This window comes from Misgurnus anguillicaudatus, chromosome 1 (assembly GCF_027580225.2).
Source record: "Misgurnus anguillicaudatus chromosome 1, ASM2758022v2, whole genome shotgun sequence".
In the NCBI taxonomy this organism is placed as follows: domain Eukaryota; kingdom Metazoa; phylum Chordata; class Actinopteri; order Cypriniformes; family Cobitidae; genus Misgurnus; species Misgurnus anguillicaudatus.
This window is the reverse complement of record NC_073337.2, coordinates 2,604,028-2,618,051: the sequence shown is the minus strand read 5'-3', so window position 1 is coordinate 2,618,051 and position 14,024 is coordinate 2,604,028. Positions and strand designations below refer to the sequence as shown.

At 38.2% G+C, this 14,024-nt stretch overlaps 1 protein-coding gene across 1 annotated transcript in view; it reads right to left on the bottom strand.

Moving 5' to 3' along the window:
* The window catches only part of adipor2 (adiponectin receptor 2), a 30,861-nt gene extending 17,043 nt beyond the window's left edge, over positions 1 to 13,818 (bottom strand). Inside the window, exons 1-2 of the mRNA XM_055191257.2 lie at positions 13,662 to 13,818; positions 6,083 to 6,344 (exon numbers count right to left, since the gene is read on the bottom strand). Coding sequence (XP_055047232.1) covers positions 6,083 to 6,130 — 48 coding nt within the window. The 5' untranslated portion in view covers positions 6,131 to 6,344; positions 13,662 to 13,818. The remainder of the gene's footprint in view (positions 1 to 6,082; positions 6,345 to 13,661) is intronic.
* Between the last annotated feature and the right edge of the window lie 206 nt (positions 13,819 to 14,024).

Genomic DNA, 14,024 nt, shown 5'->3' with positions numbered 1-14,024 from the left:
GACATCTCTACACATTTAGGGTTTAAATGAGAACATTTAACAAATATCTAAGCTGGTTTCCTGCAAAAGTAAGAAGTGAAATTACATGATACACAAAATGTGACTCAGTAACAGTCTGATCAGAAAGAAGAACAAGCTGCAGTGGAGAAACCCAATAAATTAGAAAGCATCACAGTAAGTTTGACACACTGTTTCCAGAATCATCTAGTAATGTGCCGGATTTATTTGTACAGATGACTGTGAGCCCACTTTGGCAAGAGGTGACATATGACATCATTCGATTGAGTGATAAAAGTGACGGATGTTCAACTTCACCCTTCCTACGTTAAGGAAAAAATGAAATGAAAGAAAAGGCCTTCAGTCCTGCTCACACAAAAAACAATCATCTTAACTAAACATTGCCAAACCAACAAAGTTGCAGTGGTAAATGGAGAAACCACAGAACAAAATGAAAACAAATGATATCACCCCCTCTCATTAACATGAGTATGCAAAAACAAATCATTGACTAGGGATGGGACGGTAAGAAAATTTCATAACATGATTATAGTGACCAAATTTATCACAGTTATCAATCTTATTATGTTTTGTTAAAATGAGATGGAAATTTTCAAAAAGTACTGATACACACACTGAAAACATTTGAACAAGTTTTATTTTTGAAAATCACAACTTAATATGTCATGTCCCTAAAATTATTTCTGTGGTACAATTTTTTATAAATCTGTCTAATAAGTTTACCGTGAATGAATACAATACATTATACCTTAAATGCCTTCTTGTGCAAAAAACTATGTTGCATGTGCGCGCCTGCATCAAACTGACTCTGGCTGGACAAGATTTACTGCGAGTTTTCAAAATCACAATAATCAAACACGGTTATAATGATAATTAAATCTTAAACGATAATATTAACCGTCAGGACATTTTATCATGGTTAATCGTGAAACCGGTAATCGTCCCATCCCTATCGGTGACAAACATTTAACACAAAACAATCATCTGCATTTCAAACGACAAAATTCCAGGTTTCTCCTGCCTTACATGAAAAGCAGGTTTCTCTTTGACCTATAAACCAGTCTGCATGTTTATTTACACAAGCATAGTGTTTACCAGTGAATGTATTGATAGGCAGAAGAGATAAGCTCATTCTGGTCCACTGCATATCGAAGATATATGTTTTATATCGAATAGGAATAAATAAAGGAACCAATCAAATATATTTTTCATAGTAAATATTACCACAGGACACGTTTGGGCAATAAAGCCATTATAATGTTTGCGTAAAATAATATTGTTTCACATTGCTATGCATGTCTAAAGCAACAAACAATGGACAATGCATCTTGGCATGAGATGTTTAACAAAACTTTAACATTATACAGACATCTTGCAGTTGTGTACAGGTGGAACGCAAGGGCAACCACGTGTGTGTAATACTATATAACATTCACTAAAGACAAAGAAAAACATGAGCTCAACGCTTAAAGAAACCCATTAATGCACAAAGCTAAACCTTACACCTGGTCATGTGAACCTGGACAATGATGGCACACTCGGAGGAAAAGCCTTGAGTCAAATTTTCCATGTATGCTCACATACGACAATCTCTCCTCAAGACTTTTCCTATTAAACTGGCATTGATTTTTCTATCTTGGTATGTAAAAGTGAAGGAACAGAGAATCCAAAGCGGCATAAATTTAGTCACAGAAACTGTCCAACCACAACCACAATGCAAATAAACAGCACCCAGTCTCTATTATTATATCCTGAGGCCTGTTTAAAGTTTCATGAGTTTGGCCTTGTTGCTGCTCTTCTACCTTTAACCAGAAAGACTGCTGGGCGTCTGCTCCATCGCAACGCCATGGGATAGCCTTACGCCTGTCCTACCTGACCACGCCACACTGTTAGCAGCCAACAGGCACGCGCCTCACAATGACTCGCATAAACACTGCCCGAGTCAGGTTACACAATGCGAATGTGTGCCTGTGGATGCAAAACAACTGCAGGATGGCAAAAGATCATGCAAATAAGGTGTCCTCACCAAACCCGATAAAATAACTGTTAGCACTATCTGCATATCACTGTTATCCCCATAGATGTACCAAGAAAATAATTGAAAACGTAAGCCAACTTAAAAGCCAATATCATTATGATCAACACTGCACAGTTCCCTTCCTAGGGTGGACTCTATATTGTACTATGGAGAGTAATTACAGCTCACAAAAGCAAACAACACAATACATGATCTCTATGCAGTATGCCTATATAATAAACCCATGTTTGCAAAACTAACATTTTTAAGGAAATATTGGTTACTTTTTAATATTGGTCCGAATCATATACAAAATAATTACATAGCCAAATTGGATGCAATACCCAGCCCCAAACCACACCCTGATGGGTGTGTTTAGACCTGAGGCTGAAACAGACACAAACCAGGTTGTGCAGTCATTGCAAAGAATTACATTAAACATTCATTAATAGTTCATTAGCTTTTATAAACAGTCCACCGAGTTTTCAAGTGAATGCACTTACTACACTGAGTGAAAATTATTTATAAGCAGTCAGCATAACATATTTCAAATGCAACAATACATGCAGTTTAACGTGGTTCTTCTAAAACATGGCAGAAATATGGGTTTCTCTGTGTTCTGCTGTAATTGCTTAAATGTATGCCATTGAAACCCTGGCGCAAGTCCAATAATCTAATTTTGAGATTTAGAGCAAAGTAGTTATTACCATAAAAAAATGGCAGAAATATGTTATGATTATATATCACTGGATAGCTGGCCAACCGAAGCACAATACGCATTCTCAAAATATGAGCTTTGAACAAATCAACTCGTTTCAGAAAGGTGGGGCTAGGGCTGGACGATATGGCCCAAAAAATTATCAAGAAAATGTTTTCCATATCAGTCGATATCGATAATTATCATGATAAATAACACATTTTTATTCCTGTCAAATTTAAATGCAGATTTTTGCTCCTGAATGAAAATTTTAAAAACCAGACAGTTAGTAATGGTTTTAAACTACTTTTTATTCAGAACATGACAATACTAAAATCTTGTTTTAATGTTCAGGCACTGTTTTAAGTGTAAATATATTTGTTATGAAATCAACACAATTCTCACACAGAAAGCAGCAGGCTACTGTCACTTTAAGACCCATGACAGACTGCTTTAAGTTTCAATATACTAATAAACATCCAGCTGTTTATGTTTACTGAAACAAGAAAGAAAACTTAGTTCAGTGATCACGCGTACATATACGAGCTATACACGCTGATAAATGGATGTCAAGAACGTCACGTTGCTGTGGGAGCGCACATTCATACAGTATATTCACTGCAGTGGTGGATCTGCTGTTTTTCCTCAGTTTCCTGAATTTGTGAACGTTTTAAAGCTGTGCGGACGTGTGCCCGCGCAAGGTGGACGCTGAAAGAAAGTACAGTATACTGGTCTATTTTGTCTGCTGTGTTCCGGGCTTTGACGAACTCTGTTTGCACATCCAACAGTACACAAAAGGAAAATGTTTGCGCGCATTTGGATTCCATCTGCGTTATCCGCATCGCGAAAATCATAGGGCTCTACCAGTGATGGAGTACTCGAGTCCTGGACTCGGACTCGAGTCCGACTCGAGTCACTATTCTTTGGACTCGAGTCCGACTCGAGAATCCATTCTCTGGACTTGTGACTCGACTTGGACTCGCGGACTGATGACTCGTACTTGGACTCGGACTCGGGGATATATACAATCGGACTTGAGCATTCATCACTTTGTTTTTGACTAAATATGTTATAAAAAATTATATAATGTGTTACACTTTTCCTGTTTCGTGCCCAAGACCGGTCGCGATCTCCCTTCACAGACACTGCTACCTCTCGCTCTCTTTGCTTGACAACACACTCCCCGACGTCACTAACTTTTACGCTCGTGCAATGCATGATGCATGATTCGCGGGCTAAATGTTCACATTTGTAAAATGCAGAAAGACGTGCCCCGGATCGTGAAGTTCGCCTATGCGAATTTTGCTTCTAATGCTGGAAAGAGCAGCGCTAAATGTTGTGTGTGTAGGAAAAGACTTGGACAACAACCTCAAACTTTAACAGACACCTGTCACGTATGCACCCAGAAAAGTAAGTAAAATGCTTTCCAGTGCCTAACGTTAGCTTTTTTCAAAAAATATTACTGACTAATGCATATATAACTAACAGAAGAAGCTAGGGTTAATGTATGTCTGGTTCAGATTACAGCATTTTTTGTCTGTTGATAACTTCAAAAGAGTAACTAAACCCTAATCCAAGTTTTTTTTTGTTACTGATCTGTAAGAATGATGGTTTAATAGTGCTGTTCATTGATTTTGATGTACGTTTTTTGACATTTGGATATAAAGTGTTTCAATACTACAATATATGGTGTAAAAACGTCTGAGTGCTGCCCTCTTCAGGTTGAACGGTGGCTACTGCAGTTGAATTTTCCTATTTGATGTTGGGTCCAAAAAATGACTCCTACTATGGAAAATAAATTGTTTTTTTTTTAAGAAAATCATTTCAGGATGTTTTCTTAATAGACTTCAATGCCAACTCAGTTGTTTGTTCTTATATCCTCAAAAAACAAAATGCAGCATGATTACACATTCAATTTGTAAATTTTCTACGCTAGTTCTCAATCACAAGTTAAAACAATGGAAGTACACACATGCTTTTGATTGCTTCGTAAAGTTACAAAGTGTGTTGCAAAGTGTATATGTCAAATCAGTAAATAAACTCCCTTTGCAATCGTGACAGTGGTGTCATTTTTGTTTAATGTAGAACCTCTTTAATACATTTTATCAGTTTTTTGAAGGTCCCAAAGTGGAGACATGTAGGCACTCTCAGACTCGAATACAGGACTTGAGACTCGACTAGGACTCGAACACTGGGGACTTGAGACTCGACTCGGACTCGAACTCTGGTAATGGTGACTCGACTTGGACTCGACTCGGACTCTTCTTTGATGACTCGGACTTGGACTCGGACTCGAACACTGGGACTCGAGACTCGACTCGGACTCGACAGTTGGTGACTCGACTACAACACTGGGGTCTACTAATAAATTAATAACTTGCCTCATTTTACCGTATTTTCCGGAGTATAAGTCGCTCCGGAGTACAAGTCGCATCAGTCAAAAAATGCGTCATGAAGAGGAAAAAAAACATATATAAGTTGCACTGGACAATAAGTCGCATTTATTTAGAAAATAATTTTTCTTTTGAGGGGCATTTTGTTTGTTAAGTCTTTATACGTTATCTTTAATTTGACGTTTCAGTTAACCTTTTAACCGGGGTAGGCTAAAGGAGCAACATATAGCGCCCTCTCAAGGCTGTAGACGGTAATGTTTTCCTTTGGTTCATGTTAGAAAGTATGAATTAATTTTGACATATAAGTCGCACCTGACTATAAGTCGCAGGACCGGCCAAACTATGAAAAAAGTGCGACTTATAGTCTGGAAAATACGGTACTACTCTTCTTCAATTCTAACTGACACTGTGATTGTAAACCAAGAGCGCGTGACGCATCCAGAAGTGCTTGCGCAACCTTACGCACAGTGCGTATACATTATCAGTCACTTATTGAACTGCTGTTATCGTTTTATCTGGAAAATTAACATTGGTCAAATCATCGTTATCGAATTATCGCCCAGCACTAGGTAGGGCATAGAGGAGCAACAATAATGTAGGGTATGTGGAAAAATTTGTTTTTAACCATAAGTTTATACCTCACAAATATATAAATATATAGACCGTTTCATCGGACGCATGTGTGCTGACGTGATACACGTCTGGATCCGAACTCTACTTCCGGTTTCATTTTTTAATGGTCGGACTAGTTGCTAAACTGATCTCTTGAACAAATGCCTCGTCGAAAATAACAAATGTTTTGGTTTCCTATGTAATCTGTGTGTTATTTATTCTTAGCGGAGTTTACCGGAAGTTACGTGCGGACCACGACAGCCGCTTGTTTATGGTGTTACTGCTGAAACCATAAACTGAAAATTTCAGTAGTAGTCTTGTTTATAATTTTGGTACTGCACTTACCCCATTCTGTGCTGGGCAGCCTGATCTGTGACCTTTGGTGAAACTCATTGTGTCTTTGCGGTCTGAGGTGGATTTTTGGGTGAGGTCAGTATCGTTGCTGGAGCAGACTCTGTGTCTCAGGATGAAGGCTGCGCCCTCGTCCTTCTTCACCTCCCCACCGTCCAGATTGCTTCCTGTTGCTTCCGGTACTGCTGGATATTGAACAACACTGGTCCCCAAACTCCAAAACTGGATTCACTACAGAATACTTGACTTACCGCACCTGGTAAAGACATTAGGAAAATGTAATGTTAAAATTAAATTGACAAGGTGTAAAGCAAGCACGGTGGTGTAGCAGCTCTACGGCTTTTTCAAAAGCTTTAGTTAAGAAGGGCAACTCTTCACCAAAAAATATATATAAACAAACACATCTCAGCATTACACCAAAAAAGCATTAACAAGGCTACTGCATAAACATTTTTAAAAAATTATTGAGAAACTTTGTCTGCTTAACTGCAGTTTTTAGAATCCTGTTTCTCAACAAGTTTGAAATCATGTTATTCAACAATGCTGAATATTTGTACATAGCAAGACTTTGCGCAAGAACTGATATGTCCCAGACTATGAAGAAACGCAATAATGTTACACAGACGGCTAAAGTGTACTGAATCAAATGTCGCCACCCTTGAATGGCCATCCAGGGTCTAGTATCCCTAAATATCTAAACCCATGCCAGAAATCTAATCTGATTTGGGAGCTTTAGGATTATATGATAAAAGGCAGGGAGCTACACTGCGACCAAAATGGTCGCATATGCGACCTTTTGAACTGCCGTTGCGACCCTAATTTTTAATGGGTCGCAAATGTGCTACCTAATGTTTTAGACAATATGCTATGATTTAATATGAGCATTTATTAAAACAGGAATGTGGATTTTAAGAATACATTTTATAACGTGCTCTGAGCCATCAACACGTTGGCTTCATTTTGCGTGAAAGCACGTCGTGTCTCTCCCTATCAGTGTGCGTTTGCGTGCTCAGCTGTTTCTCAATGAATTAGGTGCTACACGACGCAAGCGCAGTCAGTGTCTTCCATGTTTCTGAACTTGAGCAGAGGTCTTTCTTCACTGAGGACGCGGGACCCGTATGGTTCCGGGTTTATATTTTAAATGGTCTGTCGGGTCCGGTTAGGTCCTAGTTAAATTACTTTGGGTCCCAAGTCTGATTAATGTTGTGTTTATAACCCGAGTCGATCGGAAAACGGCCATGAGCGCTACCGCGCTAAAGCTCGAGTGCAGTCTCAGCGTGCCTCCGGTTTCTATGGCGATGGTTCTTGTTACGACCACGTGCAGCATTTTTCTTTCTCACAGTTTTTTAATAATCTTATTATTAATAAACCATATCTTTTCTAAAACCATATCCATGTTAAGTTTAGACAGAGATTGTAGCAATGTCAAGCCCATTGCACTGAACGAGCAAAGCAATGTAAAGTCTGTCACCGGGACAGTAAGTAGACTTTTAAATTTGAACTAATGAGTGGATTAAGCTTTTTAAATCGGCAAGAGAGAAATAGAAAAATAGAGCAGAAGCAGTAAAAGTGCCTATCTAATAGAAATTATCGCCATTATAACATCAGTCATAACATCAGTCACATTTATAATCTATAGACCTGCACTGTCTATAAATATATACTATACATAGTATTGTATTATATTGAGTTTGATAAAAGGGGTCTAATTGCTTCATATATCAGTGCAAAAACAGTAAGTGTTTTTGTGGTGCTTTGACAAACAGTGTCAGTTTGTTAATGGCAAAGAAAGTTTGGGGTGGTTAGATTGATGAAATATAATGTGAAATTAATATTAATTTTCAATAAATCAAAGTATTGTGTTGTGTCACACATTATTAGTTCTTTGTCATATGTATACTGTAGTAGACCATTATTTGTCAGTGGGTAATAATTGCCCTTTTCACCGGCTACGACCACCAAGTAAATTTCAGATCTGTGGGAAACACTGCAACGTTTAAGAAAAGAAGGAGGCATGTGCAAAATATGGCAAGTAAAATAAAAAGCATATCTGTATGCAATACAGTTTCATTATTGTTCATCCAGAGCGCCTTAATATAACTTGAAAAAAATATGTGCGACCAAATCATATTTTGCACCAGTAACTGAAAAAGTTGGTAGCGCAAGTGCCACCAGTGGAAAAGGTTAGTGTAGTTCCCTGAAAGGGAAAGTTTAAACAAGGCTACTCCGTGTTATATCAAACACATGACAAGCACGATCCTAACAAAGTGAAGATTAGACCGTTTATTGCGACACATATACAGCATTTGACCACTAACTGCGAATCAGCTCTCTCCTTCGAACGCTTGCCAACCAGAAGAGAGTTTAATTTGAGTTGGTATCAGCTGGATCCCTTGAACAGTCTGCCAAGTTTGCAGCAGTGAGAATCTTCACAGCCACAGCTGCAAAACTGACAGCATCCGTCTGCTCAGAGTTTCACTCCTTTTGTAAATCAAAAGTGTGGCAACAGCTGTGGGTTCACATGCCAGGAAAAAGATTCAGCTAGAAATGTAAATGACATGATGCTTTGTGTCCAATTTGGTAAAAAACAAGGTAAAGAGGGTAGAATTGGCCCACGTCTCAAGTTCAGCACACCTCTGGTGTCACATCCATTGGTCTGGTATAATGTTACATAGATCGAGTGTGAACACACGCTCTCGAGAAAATGACCCCACTTGCTCGCTTGGCCTGCACTGTGTTGTGGCCGACCAGAAAACTGATACAATCGGTTTTGAATGTCAGTATATGGGAAGGAGCTGACTAGTCATTATCACCTCATTAACGTCACTATAAACAATCATCAAATGATCTTCTAGGCTCTGGTGTCCTTTGACTTCAAAACAAGTTTCATATTATTTGCATGTAAACATTTAGCTGTCATGCATAGCATGAAATCACTCATTACAGACCCCCAGGTTGGCATTAATACAACATCAAAGCAAGTATGCTTGAGCGCCAACTTAAACACTTTCTGGTAATGATCTGCTCATGAGCAAAACACACTTCTAAAGAAGCAGGCAGTCGATATCCATTGTGCGATACGAAGAGCCTCTTTTTCTTTAAATCGGAAACAAACAAAAAAAATCAATTGAGACAGCAAAAGAGCTTAAAAGGGGCTAACCGGGAAACAAGAAAGAAAGAAATGGCATTTGAAATTGATTTTCTTTTGCCGCCAAAATAGCTGACATGCAACTAGCTGTCCGTTTTCTGTGTTTTTATGGCTAAACCGTCACAGCTAGATAGTCTGTCAGCATTTCCTTATTCCTGAGATTCACTCCGTGCTGCAGGAACAGTCAAATCATACATAACACACACAACGCCAATGTTCAATTATTAAACACACAAAAAATACTTAATTTTAGTTACATTTCATGCCGAAACATTTGCAATCTATATGCAAATGTTGGCCAAGTGTTTAAATTTTGTTTGTATAGCATAATTTTTAGCGGTATCTTGTGCTCCAATCCATCAGACAGCAGTTTGTATCAACAATAAACGCTGTAATGTTCAGTTTGGGACAGGAACAGCGCACAGCACTTTGTTTGGAGGAGATTAGAGGATGTTAATTAAGATGTTTTGTTTTTTTAATCTAAAGATCTAGATGGAGCCCAAACAAACACTGAATGCAGGTCTAAATATTTCTATACGTTGCACCGTTGTTAACATTGCATCATAAAAATGTGGTGCTTCTTGCATAAGACATTTATTTAATTTATTTAGAACTTACTTCATCAGCAACCAATTCCAGTACTTGAGTACTCAAGTAGGCAAAATGCCCATCCCTACTCCAAACTCACGCACGTGCGCTCTCCAAAAACCCAAAAAGCCACAATTTTGAAGCAGTTCCGGCTCTTTGAGATTTGAGAAGTGATCATTTAATGAGGATAATAGGAACGTGCTATGAAAAGAAAAGCAATCAAAATAAGTGGGACTGGAATAACATGAAGTAGCAGATTGCGCATCTATATAAAGTGGTCTCTCTGTTTATTTCACAAAGACCACTTGACCCTGGTTGTGCTTCGCAGCAAAAGCTGTGTGTTGTTCAAATCTGCGCAAGAAGGAAATGAGTCATACTTAAAAGGGGAGTGATTGATCCTGCGGACACATGCTTAGGAACACAGCCTAAAAAAGAAAACACAGATGGATAAACGCAAAGCTTGTAAATCAGATTTCTGGTATCGATTCTTGATTGTGTACAGTATATCAATCGCGTGTGCTACTTAAATGACTAACTAAACTGAACCGACAAATGTTTTACTATGCCTGACATGCGAAAAGCTAAACTGGACCCACCACTCGGTTTACAGAAGGTCACACGGCAACATATTCAAGGAATAAGTGGCGATTCGTGGAACTGTAGCATAGATTTCAATGCTCGACAGCGGCTAAGCCTCACAAACATTGCAGAGCACTGCCAGGACAGTGAATCTTGTATGTATACGAAGATGACATGAATGTTACTCAATCGTTTCATGCGAACAAACCGGTTCAGGGAATTGCATTTATGGTATTAACACATTACGCAATAAAATCCCTCGATTTTCAAGATCTAGAAAACATGGTGCTCCAAATCTCCTAAATTCTTTGATGAAGAAAATTTCCAATCTTTGTGATTAATGGGAAGAATCTTTATAAGCATTGCATTCACAAAGAGCTTGTCTTTAAAATTGTTGGCTTTTATTATTTTTTGTGACAACTACAGGACTGGAAATCGCAATTCATTTTCCATGACAAAGAGAACCCAGACTTTTAAAAAGATAATACTTCGTATTCTTAATAGCGCAAAACAGAAATGTACATTGTGTTCAGTAACACCCTGGAACAACATTCCAAGAGTAGACATCACCGGATCCAAATAGCAATGTCCCGATGAGACATTACTAACTGCATATCTGACTTTCCTGAGGATTATGAACCAAAGATAAAAGTACAACGAGTGAGAGAATAGAGAAACCCAAACAAAAACAGCAGCTGGAGCCAGTCATTGTGCATGTGGGCCATGTGACCGGCTAAGAGAGAAAACATTGGGGCTAGAGATGCCTTTGTGTGTCGTCTGCATGTCACAAGACCAGAGCTGACCACCAGCATTTTTGCTCGGAGAGGAAAAGGCCCTTTGTGAGAGGGTTACATAAAACTTCACCAACTAAACTAAGGGCACAACACACAACGAATACATGCATTTTCAATAAATACACAATCTCTTATATTCAATCAGGGCAAAATATTTACACATGCACATCATCTGACACAGAATAATAAAAAGTCACGAAGCAGAAACTGGTTAACTTGTCCTTCACACTTTGTGGCTTTTACACTGCATGGCTTATGGTCTGTGTGCCGCAGACATAAATGGTCAAACGCTCCATTTGCTTTGACGTAGGCCCTGGACATGTGTTAACCACCGTGGGCAAGGTGAAATTGTAAACATGGCTCAAATCTTCCATTTACCATTGTAATCTAAAGAAGTGCTGGTGTCAGAATGAATAGACTAAGGCAAAATGACACAGATTATTGAGCAGGTATCCAATACATCATCTACACAAACAGCATGAGCCACATAGGAGTCGGTCGTCTTGGCAACATCTTCCCACCTTGCTCAGATTATGGGAAGTGGGGAATGACATACTGATGTGAAGCACAGTGCATCCTAATACGGTTCAAGATTCCTAACACAGACCAAACCAATGCTTTGCGTTCGTTCGATCGATCACACACAGTGAAGCAAGCTTTTCAGTTTTAGTTCAGCAGAAACCTTGTCATTTACAAGATGTTTGTTTTGCCGATCAATGACACAAAATGCAATCCATTATAAGGAGTATTCCCATAGCTCAGATGTAGCGGTTCAACTCTACTGCAGACAGTGAAGCAAAATACACAAAGATAAGGTTTGATATTTGATATTTTGACTGATATTGTATATAGACATGTACAATCAAATCGTCTGTTTTTAATATTGGGTCTTTAGTAACTTAAAGCGCAAAGCAAGACAGAACTAAACATAGAAACAAAGAAACTAAACTTTTTGGCATTTACATCTATAGAATAATAACAATTACGTTCATAATAATAATAATAATAATAATAATACATTTATTTTTAATTATATAATAATGTGCATAACAGGCACATATGTACAAAATGTGCAGTACTGATTTGTAAAAAAAAAAAAAATCTATCATGTAGCAATGATTTATATTTTTTTTTCTTTGTTTTGCACGAATGTCAGGCTACATTTGTATGTACTTCATATGTAATAAATGAAAGAAAAACTGCATCGCAAACTAAACATTTTTCAGTGAACATGAATATATGTTAAAATCTCAATACACGTTTAATTCTGAATAAAGGTGCACGCATCTGATATTTGCTGACGGCTCGTGAAAGGAAATTAAAGGGGCCGCAACTACCACCAAAAACCAAACCAAATGCATTTTGTGGTAAGAAAACTGAACGATGTGCAATTATTAAGTGCTGCATGAGCTTTGCTTTGAATCTGAAGTTGCCAGTTATCTGGAATATTTCTTCTACAACTAGAAAAAGAACTGAGAGGAAAGCAGGACTTGGTCCCATGACATCCAATTTATTTTTAAGATGACAATCTATGAGCTACAATACGCATATAATGCAGCAACATTGGGTTTCTTAGTACAAAAACAAAGAGAGTTGGGGGGATGTATTTAAAATACTGCCTGCTGGTTGTAAGCAGTGCATCATTAGGCAGCAGCAAGACATTTAAGTGAATTTAAAACAGTGAAATGGACTAAAGCAATCTCTCCTTGCAACAAAATGTCATAAAGTAAATAACTGTGCACTCATAAGGGCCATTTCTACAGTCTGAAACTAGGTCAGAAATGCCCGTGAAGACAGCAAGTCAATAAAGATCAACAGTGAGCTGTCAAACTATTTCATAGATTGACACTTAAAGATATAAATCTCCATTATGTTAACCATTAGATGTATTGTTTGGAAACGATTTCCACTAACGACAATCGTCATTTGACCTCTACCACTTCTATGCAAGTTACAATAAGGCTTGTTTGTTTACAACACAAAAAGAAAAACAACATCTTCTATTGTCATGTCTGGAGTAACATCAGCAACGTAAAATCCGGTCACAACTCTATCTAATCATACAAACAAGAGAAAAACACAAGTAAAAAGCAAACAAAAGCCTTACTAGTGGGTCATACGAACCCCTAAAATACTGACACAAACAACTATTAAAGTGACTAACACATAGGACTTCGTCACTATCTTAAGGTCTGTGTCGTACTAACATATTTTTACGATCTTTTAGATACAATCGTTATAAAATACAGGTTGTCTTTAATCGTTTGATATCAAAATGCTGTTAAAGAAAGGGCTTAAAAACACCAGACGAACGGTTTCGTGGTGCTTAGCGACAGTGCTAGTCAGCTAGCGATACTGAGACAAACAACTTAATTAGCAACAAAATTCACAAAGTTTCTCGACATAAACGACTTAAAATATCATGACAACCACACGCGAGTGTGGGGTGGGTGGGTTCGGTTACCTGTTTTTGTCAGCGGCAAGACGTTGTTTTATCAGAGTCTGTTGAGACTGCTGCTGGAATCCAGCGGAGAGCGGACTGACTGTCTCGACCTGACTGGATTTTCTGGATGTCGTTGCGTTCCTATGTGACGCCCCTCGCGTGACAGCAGAGCGTCCAATCACAACGCCCCGAATCATACCACGTGATGCATCAGGTGCAACGGGTTTGACGGGATTTGTAGTCCGCATGAGACTTGTTTGTGATTCGTATTTTGTTTGATATTTACAGAATAAAATATTTGGTGATTTCATTATTATATCGTCTCCTTCATTTTTATATTTTATAAACTATGTTTATTTTCTGGAAAAAAACTCTCCATTCCTT